At 39.1% G+C, this 16435-nt stretch overlaps 1 protein-coding gene across 1 annotated transcript; it reads right to left on the minus strand.

Annotated features, from left to right (window-relative positions):
- Positions 1 to 4596: 4596 nt before the first annotated feature.
- On the minus strand, positions 4597 to 14739 carry LOC128863526 (phosrestin-2). The gene is made up of 4 exons (XM_054102732.1): positions 14345 to 14739; positions 9000 to 9807; positions 8742 to 8871; positions 4597 to 5102 (listed from the first exon to the last, which is right to left on the minus strand). Exons 1-4 carry the CDS (start codon positions 14451 to 14453, stop codon positions 5058 to 5060), a joined length of 1092 nt encoding a protein of 363 aa, XP_053958707.1. The 5' UTR covers positions 14454 to 14739; the 3' UTR covers positions 4597 to 5057.
- Positions 14740 to 16435: the final 1696 nt, after the last annotated feature.

The following is a 16435-nucleotide window of genomic DNA, read 5'->3' on the forward strand; positions in this document are numbered from 1 at the left end:
GAATTTCACATAATGTTGAAAATGTTTAGTTTTTGACGATATCCTAAAAATTATGTGGAATAAATGTTGTTTAAAATATTGTGGTGTGAAATAACTGATAAGCTTATTTTTATTTAATTTTGACTTAGACCCTTACACATGTATTTTCTAAAATAATTTTTAATAAAGCTCCTCCATTAAAAATCCTCAACTTACGCCGGTCATTGCGCGGATCTCCGACGCCAGGAATCGTCACCAGGTATTGGTGGGCGATGTGATTGACGCATGAACAGTTTGATCGACAGTTTTGATCTTTTCTTAGCTCCTCAGGTTGACTGCTAGTAAATCAAAAATACCCTCTTATGTAGTAGGGTGAACGATATGAAGTGTTACCTATTCAAAACACGATACATTTTTTGTGTGAAATTAGTTTTTATTGATTTCAAATACAAAATTGTTCAAAAATGATTACAATTTTAACATATGTATATTCACTTTAGATCGATATGACCGCCCTTTTGCCTTGACTATAGCCTTCAAACCTTCAAAAAATGAGTTGCATGCTGCACGAATGTGATCTTGAGGTACTTTGGCCCATTCTCGTATAATCGCTTTTTCAGTGTATCTATACTGGCATATTTTTTAGTCCTCACCTTGCTCTCCAAAATGGACCAGATGAAATAGTCCATCGGATTTGCATCTGGCGAATTCGATAGCCATTGTGTGGACGAAATGAAGCGTGGAACGTGATTTTTAACCATTCTTGGTTCGCACGAGCTTTATCAGACGGTGCCGAATCCTGTTGGAACGTCCATGGTCTACGACCGAAATGTTCGCGTGTCCACGGATCTAAGCAGCTTCTAAAACATTTTCCCGTTAATTAGTCGCATTCACTTTGACACCAGGCTCGATAAAAACGATTGGAGAGCGTCCATCAGCGGTCACTGCGGCCCATACCATTACTTGCGATGTTAAATTGCTTCGAGTGGCCATACGTAGGCTCAAATTCTCGTGTGAGCATTCAGTCAAGCAAACACGATCGTTTTGAGTGTTTATGAATTGCTAAACTCGGAAACTTTTTTCATCAGAAAACACAATGTTAGGAAATTCGTTACGTTCATGCAAGCGCAACAACTCCTTTTGCACCGAACTTTTTTTTGCTGTGATGAAAGATCGTGATCTTTTGGAACTTGTAAGCCTTGACCTTGAGCTCATTTTTCAATATGCGTCAAATGCTGTCTTGCGATATTTTCAGTTCTTTAGCCATTTTTCTTCCACTTCGACATGGATTTCGTTCCAGTCGAGCCTTCATTTTCCGAACCATTTCTGGCGTTGTTGCGGTTTTTTTGGTCCACCTCCATAGCGGTTTGCAATGCTACCAGTATCATTGTAACGTTTTGTAATGCGATACACAAACATTTTATTCACTTTGAGGTGATTGAGCTCACTAACAATGGCTGGTTGTGATTTTCCATCCAAATATAACGCAATCACACTATTACGTTTGAATTCCATCACAGAAAAAAAAAATTCAACAAAACTGAGACGCAAATGCTTTTTGAATGGCTTATAAACAATATATTGAACTGTCATTAGAACAATTTTGACGTTGATGTCATCAGCAGTTTTACAGACACAATCAGTGTGAAGTTGGTAACACTTCACATCGTTCACCCTGTATTATGTTTGCATTAGCTTTGGAATCTGATTTTAGCATCTCTGCCGCAATATTGCCTTGCACTGGAGTTTTATTATTCTTAAAATTGTCATTCAATTCCATAAAGAACGTAATAGTAGTTTTTAAGTGTTATGTCTTTTTTGTGAATGACTTGAAATTAACTATAGCTTATGCAAGGGAAAATATGTATTTAAAATTCACATATTTTCTTTTATGCCAATTCCAAGTAAAAAGATGTGTGGCGGCTTTCTCGACAAGCTCTGCTTTTTTATACTTCCACAAATATAATCTACATTTTCGTGAATGTACGCTGTTAAATCCCTCACTTCGCAGCTTATGAAAATGTCACAGATTGCATTAAAATAAAATTCAGTAAAATGGAAAACGCAAAATGATAAATTGGCACAAGCGAAACAGTCAAAAGCCCTGCCGCCGTAATTATTCAAAGAGCGCATTTCGCTCTTTAGTAGACAGAAGAAGCATTGTGCTAGCCACATTGGCAGAGTTGTTGGTGGCAATTGTGGCGGCCAACTAATTTGACAAAGCGGATTCGTTTTGTGGCAAATTGACAACGGCTTAATGAATTTGGAATGCAGAAAAGGCGGAAATTCATATTTGATAAAGAGGTTTTCCGCGTTCGAATTAAATGATAAGTCCCCGAAAGAAGTGAACATTTTAGAAATTTACAGCAGCTATGACAAATTCCAATGGTTCGAAGGAAGTTTTCTTCAAAAGCGATTGGAATGCTGAATATTTAGATTGGTTGAAAGTGATAGCCATAGTTGGTCATGGTGTAATTGAGTAATTGGGTTAAATGAACGAATACTTATAAATAAAAGCATAAATAATAATTGGCGCGTACACTTCTGTTAAGTGTGTGGCCGAGCTCTTCCTCATATTTGTAGTGTGCGTCTTGATGTTGTTCCACAAATGGAGGGACCTACAGTTTCAAGCCGACTTTGAAGAGCAAGTGGTTTTGTCTCTTTTTATTTCTAATTACTTTTATAATTACTAATTAAGAATTACTTAATAGGAAATTGAATTTATTTATTTATTTAAAAGAAGAACCATAGAACTCATAATCGCAGAGAAAACTTGTAGGTCGTCGACGTAAAGTAAGAATCTTCTTCTACTTCTTAATTCGTGCGATTTTGGCCGAGTTTAAAAATCGCGATAGTCATTTCATTCTCGTGCTAACCGGCGCTAGTTGGACACACCAAGTGAAGTCAAGTTCTTCTCCACCTGATCTTTCCAACGCAGAGGATACCTTTCTCTTCCTCTACTACCACCAGCTGGCACCGCATCGAATACTTTCAGAGCCGCAGTGCTTGTATCCATGACCCAACCAACGTAACCGCTGAATCTTTATTCGCTGCGCTATGTCTATGCCGTCGTAAAGCTCATACAGCTCATCGTTCCATCGCCTGCGATATTCGCCGTTGCCAACGTGCAAAGGTCCAAAAATCTTACGCAGAATCTTTCTCTCAAACACTCCAAGTGACACCTCATTGGATGTTGTCATCGTCCAAGCTTCTGCGCCAAACGTTAGGACGGGCATGATGAGAGCCTTGTAGAGTGTTAGTTTTGTTCGTCCAGAGAGAACTTTATTGCTCAGTTGCCTACTTAGTCCAAAGTAGCACTTGTTGGCAAGAGAGATTCTACGTTGGATTTCAAGGCTGACATTGTTATCGGTGTTAATGCTGGTTCCAAATAAATGAAATCTCTTACAACCAGAAATCATAACTGTCAATAGTGACAGGGGTGCTGATACTCGAGTGAACAGACTTTTGATTGATGATGTCAATATGATCGGCATATGCCAACAATTGCACGCGCATTTAAAAATTCTGTTCTGCGGTTCGCACGATCTTTTCCAGCATCGGATTCAAGAAGTTACATGGCAGCGAGTCACCCTGACTGAAACCTCGTTTGGTATCAGACGATTCGGAAGGCGCTGTTCGTATTAAGCAACGTGATTTTATATAGATGTATTAGTTTTCCGGAGATACCAAATTCAGACATCGCCGTATATAGGCAACTACTCTTCTTGTTGAAAGCAGCTTTAAAATCGACGAAAAGCTGGTGTGTGTCGATGCTCCTTTTATGGATCTCTACCAAGACTTAGCATATTGTGAATATCTGATCGATTGTGGTTGTTCCAGGTCTAATGCCACACTCATATGCCCCAATCAGTGGGTGATAGTGGGTTTCAACCTTCCACACAATACGCTCGCTAGAGCTTTATAGGCGACATTTAAAGGACTCATCCTGCGGTAAATGGCACTGATTGCAGAATCATTAGCACACTTAAATTCCAATCAGCAGTCAGGCCTTCAGCTGACCATATTTTGCATAGGAGCTGATGCATGCACCATACCAGCGCCTCGCTGCCATGTTTGAATAGCTCAGCTGGCAGTCCGTCGGCTCTCGCGGCTTTCTTGTTCTTTAACCGCGTTATCACTATTACGAGTATAATCTCGTCATGGGTGGTTAGCGGAACGATAGTTCCGTTGTCAACGATTCGGGTATCGCTTCGTCTCTGTATTCTCTGTGGCACGCGCAGCTGTCTCTATTCAACCAGTTCAAGAAGTGGGCCCTCTATAAATTAATTACGCTCTGGATGTCAGCCACCAGATCGTCGTCTTTGTTCTTACACGAAAGTGCCCCGGTCTCGAAACCTTCTGTAAGTCGTCGAAGTTTTTTTTGGAATGTTCGGATGTTTTTCCTGTTGGCCAGCATCTCCAGCTCCTCGCACTTACGTGTTTCAGTCTCTCGTGTTTCCTTCTGATTATACTCCTCTCTTCCCTTTTCAGCTCTCGGTAGGGATCCCACATGGCTCGCGTTGCGCCCAATCGCAGCGTGACAACATCCTTATAGCACTCTCGTACATACTCACATATTTATTTTCTCTATGAGTTGGAGAAAAAAAAGTCAATTACTCTAAATTTCTTTTCTTTTTATTGGAATTCATATTTTTCCCATCTATTAATAATCACAATTTGCCTTATACGTAGCAGCGTATTTGGAGGTACTGGTACCCATATGAGCACATATACATTTATATACTAATTTACATAAATTTTTTTTGGATTTGATTGTTATATCATTGTCATGATTTATGCACACAGGCATACAAATATTAATTGCAGCTAACAAAGTGTAACAACAAGGGTAATAAAAAGTAACAAACCTCAAGCTTCCTCTCCTCCTCTATTAAAGTAATAAATATTTTGATAAATAAGTATTTGAGTAGATATATAAATAAGTAGCGCACTTTTTAGTTGTGACAAATATGTTAACATCGACTTTTTTAAGCCCATTTACAGGTATTTTTTAATATAATTAGCAACATCATCAAAAACTGTACTTCGTTAGGAGCCTCGTTGGGTTAAATGAGTGTTCAAGCCTCCACTTCTGCCTCGGCTTCCTGGGCTTTGCGGCTAGGCTGCAAGGGCAAAATAAAAAGAATATTTTAATGAAATCCAACCCAATCCAATATATGTATGTGTGTATTGGGTTGGGAAATAAGTTCCTGGCGTTTTTATATTTTCTTTTATTTTACAACGGTTTGTTTGTTGTTTTTCTAAAGAGTAAGAATTCATTCGATACAGCCCTTTTTGCTCTAGTAAACTATGTATATTTTATTTTTGAGTTATTTAATATTTTATTAGTTTAAGGCTTAGAAATGGAATACCCTGGAGGCAAGATTCAACATTTTCGACATATCCTATTCCTTCCTTTTCTTTTAGGTCAAAAAGCTGCCGAAGCAGCCAGGGACATTTGCGACGTTTATGGAGATGATGTCAGAGTACGGAAATGGTTTGCAAAGTTCAAAAATGGCGACTTTGATATCGATGACAAGTTTCGCAGCGGACGATCTTCTGAATTCGATGCAGAACGTCTCAAATTACTTTTGAAGGAAAACGGTCGCCAAACCAGTCGTGAATTGGCCCAAAACATGGTCTGCGATCATAAAACGATTCTCAGTCACTTTTATTCAGTGGAATTTACCGAAAAATTGGAAATCTGCGTGCCTTACGAGCTCAAAGAAAAAAACAAAGGAAGTCGCTTTCGAATTGCTTCTCAGCATCTCTCCAGCCAGCGAGCAACACGCGGTCATAAACAGAGCTTTTTATACCGAATCGTTACGGCAGATGAGACATGGTGTCTATAAATCAATATGAAGCAAATATAGGAGTGGGTGACTCCTGAAAAGACCTGATCGCCATAGTTAAACCATATTCCTTCACGACAACGCCAGGCCCCATTTTGCACAAGTCGTCGAAGCTGCACTCCAAGAGCTCGGACCTTGCCCTGACCGATTACCATCTTTTCCGCTCCCTGTCAAATCATATCAAGGGCCTTACCTTCGATAACAAAGGTCCTTAAAAACTGGCTCAACAACTTCTTTGACACCAGCCCGACAATTTTTGGTGGAACGGCATCAACAAATTTGCCAAGAGGTAGGAAGAGGTTCTAAACAGCAACGCCGATTATATAATTAATTAAACCATCCAGTAGGATTTCCTGTTAGAACGAGGCGTTTTTCAATCGTGGTTGAGGTCCAGAGCAAGCTTACGTCTATCCCACCTGCTTAGTGGTGATAGGTGGTGAAATGAAGACGTCGAACCTCCGATCATTGAGGCTGCAACTGCCAGTCCATTATCAAACCATGCTGAATTGTGAATATCTATAATATGGCTAAAAGGCGACAAAGCCGCGGAAGCCGACGAACTACCGGCTGGGTAATTCAAATACACCGGTGAAGAGCTAGCATATTTTGCTCTCATGCAAAATACAGTCCAGGAAGACGATCCTGCGATCTGCACCAACTGTCACGCAGAGGCTGAAGCCCATCATCAACTAACTGATCGGACCTTATCAGTCCGGCTTCAAACCTCAGAAAATCAACCAACGACGCCAATGTTCATATGTCAAGTCCTGGAAATACCGTGAATGGAGAATCAAAACACACTATCCCTTGGTCGATGTTATGTGTAATCCCTTATATGGCGCAATGCCTGACTACGGCTGTGTAAAATGGCATTGAGGAATACCAGCAGCTCGTCAGAACTATTGAGGACCTCTCCCAGTTACTTGATACCGAATAAGTTATGGGACATAATTACCCTTTACCGTGTGACTTATTTAGCCGGATGTAGGAAAAAATTGTTCGAACTACAGAGTAAATCGCTCAGGCACCGCATTTTATAAGAGCATACAGTCGTTGGCGTATATTGAGGATATTGACACCATCGGTCTTAGCATCCGCGACTTTAGTTCTGCCTTTCCTAAGCGGGATAAAGAAATGAAGCGAATGAGTCTGGTGGTGAATGAGGACAAGAAGAAGTACCTCCTGTTATCAGGAAAGCACTTAGCGTGCCCGCGTTACTGTTGACAGTTACAATTTTGAAGTTGTAAGATATTTCGTTTATTTGGAAACCAAGTTTAGCACCTATAATACTGTCAAGCTTCAAGTCTACTGAAGAGCCTCTCTCTCGCAGAGTACACATTATAAGTCTCCCGCCATGTCTAACCTATTATTTGGCGCAGAGGCTTGGACTCTGATCAACAGCCCTTGTAGTGCCCGAAAGAAAGATTTTGGGGAAGATTTTTGGATCTTTGGTGACGGCGAATGTCGTATACGATTGAAAAGTGAGCTGTTGACCCTTTTTGGGTGTTTGCTCGAGCTCCTCCTTCTACTTGTAGTGTTCGTATTGATGTTGTTCCACAAACGGAGGGAACTTTTGCCGACTCCGAACGGCAAATAATTTTTTATGCGGAGCTTTTTTGTGGGAAAAACACACTCGGAGGTTTACCATTGCCAGCCGAGTGGCGACCGCTATTAGAAAAATATTTGTTTCTTTCATTTTGGTGTTTCATTGAAATTCGCGACTATGTTCTCTCCGAATTCCGAATGGTAGTCACGCCAAACCCATTCGGCTAGAGCGGCCGCCGAATATATGTACATAAGTAGGTACCTACATAGGGCAGCAAATAAAGTCCCAGTAGTTCTGGTGGCTAGGTCATGCCGACCGAATGGGTACAAACGCTCCGGCTCTGGAAGTATTCGTTGCGCTATCAGCTGGTGGTAGCAAAGAAAACGGAAGGTCTCCTTATGTAGGAAGTATTAGATCCAGATGAACTTAGCTTCACTTAGTTCTTCCTCTGGCGCCGGTTGGCGTGAGAAAGAACCAATAGGTACACTTTGTTAAACTCGGCTAAAGTCGCTTAACGGTTACTGGGAAGAAGCGAAAGGCGCATACTTCGTTAAAAAGGATCAAAGGTCAGCTATCGACTTCAGAACTATGAAGTTATACTGAGTATTCTTATCCCGAAGCTCGACGATGTTGTTAAACATTATTGACTGTTTGTTGCATCAAATGGCGTCGGAAAGTTATCAATGATCAGTAACCCTTAACTGGTATCGTGGGGGCCGCGCAGACCCCACGCGTTTTATTTTTTTGAATTTCTTAAAAACTGCGCATATTACGCGGCTGCCATTTTGAGTAATCTCATTACGTCGCGACTCGCGGCGGGTGACGGACGTTCGGCGCTGAAGCTTTTACCAGAGCGGAGCTACGTACGTTGCGGGGGCCGTGCAGACCTCACTATACTCCCACTATACGTTGAAATACTTATGTTTTAGTTTATTTTTTCAAAGTTGATTTTATAAGAAATAAGAAAACATACATATGTTAGCTAAAGACTTTCGAAATAATAGTTTTTTTTTATTTTTATAGTGGTAAGAAAAAAATACCAAAAAATTATCCAAATTTTGTGATCTCTTGTAGTAAATAAGTTAAAAGAAGTGTATGAATAAAAACTTATTAATTTCATAAAACAAGCTTGTTATTTGTCCTATCAAAATAATTCTTGAAAAAAATTATAGACATTTGTATCCTAGAATCTAATTTTAATAGGGGGCCGCGCGGCCCCCACGATACTAGTTTCGTTAGTCAAATTTACGATACCAGTTAAGGGTTAAAGAAAGAGAGCAAGCAATACACGGCCTATATAAAGCCGAGTAGATTACTCGAGTACGGAGAAAAAGTTATCATAAAAAACAATATTATAAATTTACCTTTGGATGCATTAGAATGAATGGTAGTTCGGCGCATAGTTCGCCTCCCAAAGCACCCAAGAACAACTTGACCTTAACAGCATAAGAAACAATGATGCCGAAAGCATCGCGTGCATCCTGACTGGCAATGCTGAAAATAAAATTCATTGTTGAGTAGGATTTATAAGAAATACCATAAAGAAAATATTTAGTATTTAGTTATTAAAAGAAAATAATAATAATGCATAAAAATATTCTCTCCTTCTTTCCAAGACTTACAGTGTGGTGGATGCCAGTGAGGTTTCCTTGCGTTTGACGTCTCCCTCGACAGCGATACCTGCACGATCGCAATTAGCCGCTAAAGTTGGCACCAAATACATAACCTTTTGCAAGCTGGAACCCGGATTTAGCGGACAACCCTCACTTGTCTCCACGAATGCAATCGTATTGCGGAATTGCCCATTCTGGAAGAGAACCACATCCACGCCCTGCTGCACCATGGTCTTGATCTTCTTCACCACCTTATTCGAGTTGTTGCGTACGCAAATATTCACAGCGATTTTCTCGCTATGATGATACAGTTGCTTGTCTAGCGTAACCTCAAGCTCAAGCTCACCGGGTGAGAGCAGGAAATCTTTGCGCACCACTGTGCACGGCTGTATGCCAGGCTTAGTGGGTGCATACTGTACTTTGCGTATACCCAAATTAATGGTGCTGCGACGATGCGAACGATCACAATCGCTGTCACCAGTAAACACCTTCACAAAATATTGCACACCACAAGGTTGAGTATCGTCATTGGCTTTCTGTTGTAAAACAACGGAGGCTGGTGAACTGGGTGGCAAGTCCATAATGAATGGGAAGGCATTCGAGCCGAGTTTCTTCAACAAACGTTCCTGCATTTTTGTTAGTTGAATGTCGACCTTTTGTTGAGGATGGACCTCCTGTGAAACGAGTGTTAACTCCTTTTGGAAACGTAAACCGATCATTTCGTCATCCTCGCGTCCATAACGAAAGTTACAGATGAGTTGCACGAAGACTTTGCGATTTTGTCGCACATATTCATCGTCCAGAACGATGATGCCATCTAGAATAGGGAGGATAAGTTTTAGGGGCTTTTAGTATTTTGCGATAATTTGAAGATTAGTGTAGCCGTAGTAGTTTTATGCATTAGGGGGAAATACAGTATTTGATTTATCAAATAACAGAAGCCTCTGAAACATCCCATTTTAGATGCCACTTCAATAAATAAAACGCGATTTCTTGTTTTCTTTTATGTTTAATGAATACTTTAAGCTGCAATCAGTGGTGCCATACCGTAGGTATACTATATAACTATAACCACAGCAACCTGCTGCTCTGATCAAATATAATATATGGGCATCACTGTAAACGATATGAGGTGGCGCACCGTAGTGCCATAGCCATGACTGTAGATACTTTACATTTGTTTTGATATTTGCGATAAAAATTTAATTATTAGAAATGAATGTCGAAGAATTAATTGACTTAGTGTGAAAATATACATGTTTTCCGGCCAAAATACAAATGTTGTCATTAAATCTACTTCGATATCAGCTGTTTATGGTAATCTAAATGTTTATGGTAAGCTGATCGCCAAATACTGTAATGGTGCGACTATGACGTTATGACTAAGGTACCTCTAATTCCAGCTTTAGTCCAACTGCCGGTCGTTATACTCTAATGTGATTAAAATAAATTTAAGGAGATGCTTTAGGTTAAAGCTCCTATGGGCAACATTTTTCCGATACTGAAGAAATGCCACAGTCCACTTTAATTTAAGGAAAAGGAGCTAGAAGGAGATATAAACTCACTTTTTCTTACTTTTAGGTCTACACTCCTTCAACAGATAACAGAGATATTTTTCAGTAGCGTAATTTTCAGCAAATATTTCTGGATGAAACGTCATTTCGCTTACAGAACTATAATACTGTGCCCGGGTATTGAACTCTTTTTTGGGGGCAAACTCCGCATTTGGGAATGGACTTTGGATCACTAAAACTGCATCTAAAGACAAGCTCGCATCACACATACATTAATTTGATTCGATCTTGATGATTTTCAGAAAAAAATGTATATAATTTTAAAAAACAGTCCTGTTTAAAATTTAGCATAACAGCTTTAAAACAAAGGAAATTATCTAAAAAAGTTAAAAAATCAAAAAAAATATATATAAAAAATTAAAAAACAAAAACGCACTGAAATGTATTATAGTATTTTTTTTAATTAAAACACTCTATCGAAAGATTTTTCATATTTTGCAAATGACGTCGTACGTCACTCAAGTAATAGAAAGCATAAGGATCAAAATAAAGATATAGATGGTTCAAAATAACTTTTTTTATTTAGTAAAAAAAATATTCAAAGCCAAGTTGGATGATAAATTTTGCGCCACGTTGCATAAACATTAAGATTTAAATGATTTTCAAAATCAAGTTCTTTCTAAATGAGCTCACAGCGGTCCAAAGTCCAAATCCTATGTAAAATCGGTTGCTGAGTTCGAAAATCCACATATATTTTTTCTGTGTTTCTTTTAGCTTTCAAGATATCGCCAAGTGGATTTATACGAGGGGTGCCTTTTATATGTCGGGATTAGAGAACAAAAACAAATTTTAATCATTGAAAATCACTTTATTGTTTTTCAAAATATTCTCCATGATGATCTATACACTTTTGCATGCGTTTGAACCAATTTTCGAAGCACTTTTGCCACTCTGAATCAGGTACCTCCACAACATGCATTCTGAATGCCACAACCGCTTCTTCAGGTGTCGAAAAAACGTTGACCTCTCAGTTTGATTTTTTACGTACGGGAACAAAAAGAAGTCATTCGGTGCCAAGTCAGGACTATACGGCGGATGCCCCATTAATTCGATGTTTTGGGTGCTCAAAAATGCGGTTGTTTGAGCCGTTGTGTGAGAACTCGCATTGTCCTGGTGAAGAGTGATCCGTCTTTGGTGATTGGTTTTCCTAATTTCTTGGAAGACAACTGACAAACAAATGGTTGTGTACCACTCAGAATTTACTGTTCTGCGTTGTTCTAGTGGTACAGTTGCGACATGTCCAGTTTTTCCGAAAAAACAGGCGACCATTTTGCTTGGAAGTGCTTCGTGCGCGAACAACTTTTGTTGGATTTGGCTCATCTTCAAACACCCATACAGTCGACTTCTGTTTACTTTCGGGCTCATACGCGTAAATCCATGATTCATCACCTGTTACGATGTCATAGACGTGTTTCGAAGCCCCGCGATCAAATTTTTTGAGCATTTCCTTCGACCAATCGACACGAGCCTTTTTTTGAGCGATTGACAAATTGTGTGGGATCCAACGCGAACAAATTTTCTTGACAGTCAAATGTTTATGCAATATTGAATGTATTCTGGTCCCACTAATGCCTAAGATTGTCTTAATCTCATGATAGATTACATGACGATCTTGCAATATCAGTTCGCGCACAGCATCAATGGTTTTCGGAACAGCAACTGATTTTGGACGACCTTCACGAAATTCGTCTTGGAGTGAACTACGACCACGATTTAATTCACCATACCATCGATAAACACTGGTCCTTGATGGAGCTTCATCGCCAAAAAATGAATTAAGTTCATCCATGCAATGTTGCTGAGTTAATCCACGTCGAAAGTTGTAAAAAATAATCGCACGAAAATGTTCACGATTTAATTCCATTTTTGGACCGAGATGAATGTTTTAAGTTACTGTAAACTACACAAATAGCGCTGGTATTTCAAAACGTTCTGAGTACGTAAAAGGCAAAAAATGTCAAACTTTGCGATACAGCTCTCAGTTGCCAGATTGCAACATCAGGGTTGCCAAATCCCGAAATATAAAAGGTACCCCTCGTAGATCTCATTTCCAGATATCGCCTCACACTGTACCAGTATCGCGGCTTTCATGATTGCCATCAGTTCAGCCTCAAAGACACTACAGTAGTCGGGAAGCTGAGAACTGAAGGAGATTCCCAGATGCTCGGAGTATACACCTGCGCCCACCCTGCCCTCGAGGTTTGAGCCATCTGGGCATGCATGATATACTCGCACTGTATTCCGGATATAAAGAGTTTTCCAATAACAGGTGTTATTTTGAATACCCCGCTATTTCGGTCGATGTCACTTCTGAAGCTGTCATTTTTTGATATTTGACCAGTAGAAACTACGCCATTATTAAAAATGGAACGATACACTCTTAAATAACGCATTGAAATTAATAAAATTCACTATAAAAATGGCAGAGACGGTTCGTAAAACTCGAACATTTTTGGGGCATCGTGAAGCACCTTGTCGGACCGCAATACAGAAATGGATGAAAAAATTCGAGCTGTTGGGACATGTTAGTGATGTGAAGAATAAAACTTGCGCAAGTCGCTCACGAAAAGCCGTAAATATTGCTGTTATAGCCGAAAGTGTTGAAGAAAACCCAGGTTTGTCCATTCCTTGTCGTTCTTTGGAATAAGGCTTTCCACAAACGTCATTACACACACCGTTGAAATGCACGAAAAAGATCCGGAATTCCATTGAAAAATCATCTTGAATTATGAGGCCCATTTCCACCTCGGTGGCTTCGTCAACAAGCAAAATTGTCGGATCTGGGGTTCAGAAAACCCAAGAATTATTATTGCAAAGCCTCTCTATTCTCAACGTGTGACTATTTGGTGCGGTTTACGGTCCGGCGGAGTCATTGGACCTTACTTTTTCGGAAATGTAGCTGCAGCAACAGTTACGATGAATGGATTGCGCTATCGAGAGATGATTAACGATTTCTTATGGCCGGAATTGGATGGTATTGATCTGGACAACGTTTATTTTCAACAAGACGGCGCTACGCTTTTATCAAAACAACACCTCTTATTGGAAAACCCTTTATATTATTTGAAAATCGTATTCCCTATTCCTCCATTTAGTGCTTCCTAATGAAGGAAAAAAAAACTAGCGCTAGTCATAGCTAAAATATGAGTTACTTTGACAATGTTTATTTTACTGGACAACGTTTATTTTCAACAAGACGGCGCTACGCTTTTATCAAAACAACACCTCTTATTGGAAAACCCTTTATATTATTTGAAAATCGTATTCCCTATTCCTCCATTTAGTGCTTCCTAATGAAGGAAAAAAAAACTAGCGCTAGTCATAGCTAAAATATGAGTTACTTTGATATTTTTATTTAATAATTTGTTTTTTTAGTTTTTAGAAGTTTTTACATAAAAAAATGTTTTCATAAAATTTTTCCAGAACATTTTTTTTCATACCATAGTCCCACTACTTTTCATTTACTAGTTTTAAATTCATTTCACACTACGAATAAATAAACAGGTACTTTTACAAAATATCATGAATTCAATCCCCATTTATAAAGACCTCATTTTCATCTACAGCTCTTTAAATATCTAATTTTTCTATTTTACTTCAACTGCAGCAGACGTTCAGGATCCACCGAAATATTTCACATTCATAGCTCAACCAAAACCTCAAATGATTAATGACTCCTAGGCGGTACATATACTCGTACACATACATGCCTCCATAAATACTTGGTAGTCAAAAAATGAAAATTTATTAGCACACATCCATACACGCAGACTTACTCACCAACTGGCTCTACCACCGTTATGGAGTCGACGAATTCACGCTTGTTCATATACAAGGTGATCATGTTGTTGGGTGAGACCTTCTTAAAGACCTTAAAGTTGACAACCATTTTGGCGGCTGTTTTTTACTTTTTTTACTACTTAGTTTACACACAAAAAAATTACTCGGAAAATAAATTAAATGAATTATATTTTTTAAATCGAAATTTGCCGCGCAAATCGCGTTTTGCTTGAGTAGAAGAAAACTTGTTTGCAACACTCAATGACGCGTTCACACGCACTCTAGCAGCTAATGACGTTCAAAACGACACTCTTGTTTTTGTTGATCTAACGGACGCTTGAAACGACAATTTCCTAGTGGCGCGTTGCACGTCTGCGACGATTTTAAATTAACCAACGTTCGCAAGGCGACCTTTATAGCGGGCGTTGGTAGTAGACAGGCTTTGACTCTTATTGAATTAGCGTACGAATAAGTTCGTCGGCTGGACAATACGAAATTTTCGCATTGTTTACCAAGCACATACAAATTCCACACCTATACTAGCATACATACACATGCACACGCACTTGCATACATTTAGGGGTGCACTTAGCTAAATTTTTAGGGCTTCAGCGACAGTGCTGACCGCCACAATTGCTGTAACTGCAGTCGGGTCAGTTTGACTGAAATTGATTTTGTCACTTACGAATTCCTACAAACGTCTGCGTACATGTGTATGTGCGTATGCATGTGCACGACTTAGTCAGTGCGAGGGTGAGAAGTACATTGTGCGGTCTTTGGCTTGAGGCATGCCCCGCGGGTTGTAGTCTATATGAGCGAATTTAAGTACATAGCTGTAATTACGACTGCTCTTGTGCTTAGCCATGTCAGTCTTCAGAGTTATTTAAATTTTTACGTTAATATAGCAGAATGAGTAACTGTGGTAGATTTTAAAGAATTGTGGTGAGCTGTTTTTTTTGAGGGATTTGGAAAAGCATACACAAGTGGACTTAAATAGTAGTAATGCAAAAACAAAAAAAAAACATTTGTGAATGGTTTGCCGTCAATTTATGTGACACCATATATACCATTGTTTGTTGTTGGAAATATATAAGAAATCAAAAATAATCAATATAAAATGTACGCATGTTTTACTTGCCTTTTGAAAGTGACTTGCCAATCGGCTGAAAAATTCTGTCTTGTTCTACTTGAGTCTCTAAAAGCTAAGATACATTTCAGTGCATCAAATGCGTGCATTTATTTGGAGTGATATTTTGTAGCTGCGATATTAAAGATATTTCTAAAGTATTTTCCTTTGAAAATTAAAATATCAACTACTTTGCGATTAACGCACGTAAAATCGGCCAAAATACAAACATTCAACTGTTTTCATTGAAAAGAGGTATTTAAGGGCCTTTAAGGCGAAACATCTGAAGTCAGGTAGAAAAAATTCCAATATAGTGGACAAGAGTTTTGAAAGACTATGAAAGCTTTATGAAATTATGAGTTTTAATGATTTTAGGTGCACCGTTTGAAAATCCGAAGTCAGAGAGCTCACTTCTCACAAAGTGTATTTTTAAGTACAAGCAAAAAAAACATTTGCATACATTTTATGGACCGTTTTGTGTCCATTCTGAAAAATTTTAAATTTATTAAAAAATTGTAATTAGAAGTACTTCACAGTTAATATTTTCTCAATCACAGTGAAAATAGACTAACATTTTCTCTATCTTATGTAGATTATCATAAGCTGTGCATACATTTTTAATATAACAATCGATTTTGGTCACTCATGCATACTTAAAAAAAAACATGAAAAACTTTGATTCTTCTTTGGAGTCTGGAGCGGTCGAATCAGGCGGTCTTGCTGGCCAGTGCAAATCGCCAAAACGGGATATTAGGCGCCCGGGAAACGCATCCTTCAGCATATCGGTTGTGGCACGTGCAGTGTGTGCCATTGCACCGTCCTGTTGGAACCACATGTTTTCCTATCCCAATTCATAAAGTTGCGGCAAAAAGAACTCGTTGATCATTGCTCTGTAGCGCTCACCATTCACAGTAACCGTTTGGCCCGCGACGTCTTCGAAGAAAAACGGTCCGATGACTCCTCCA

Source organism: Anastrepha ludens, chromosome 5, assembly GCF_028408465.1.
Source record: "Anastrepha ludens isolate Willacy chromosome 5, idAnaLude1.1, whole genome shotgun sequence".
Classification (NCBI taxonomy): domain Eukaryota; kingdom Metazoa; phylum Arthropoda; class Insecta; order Diptera; family Tephritidae; genus Anastrepha; species Anastrepha ludens.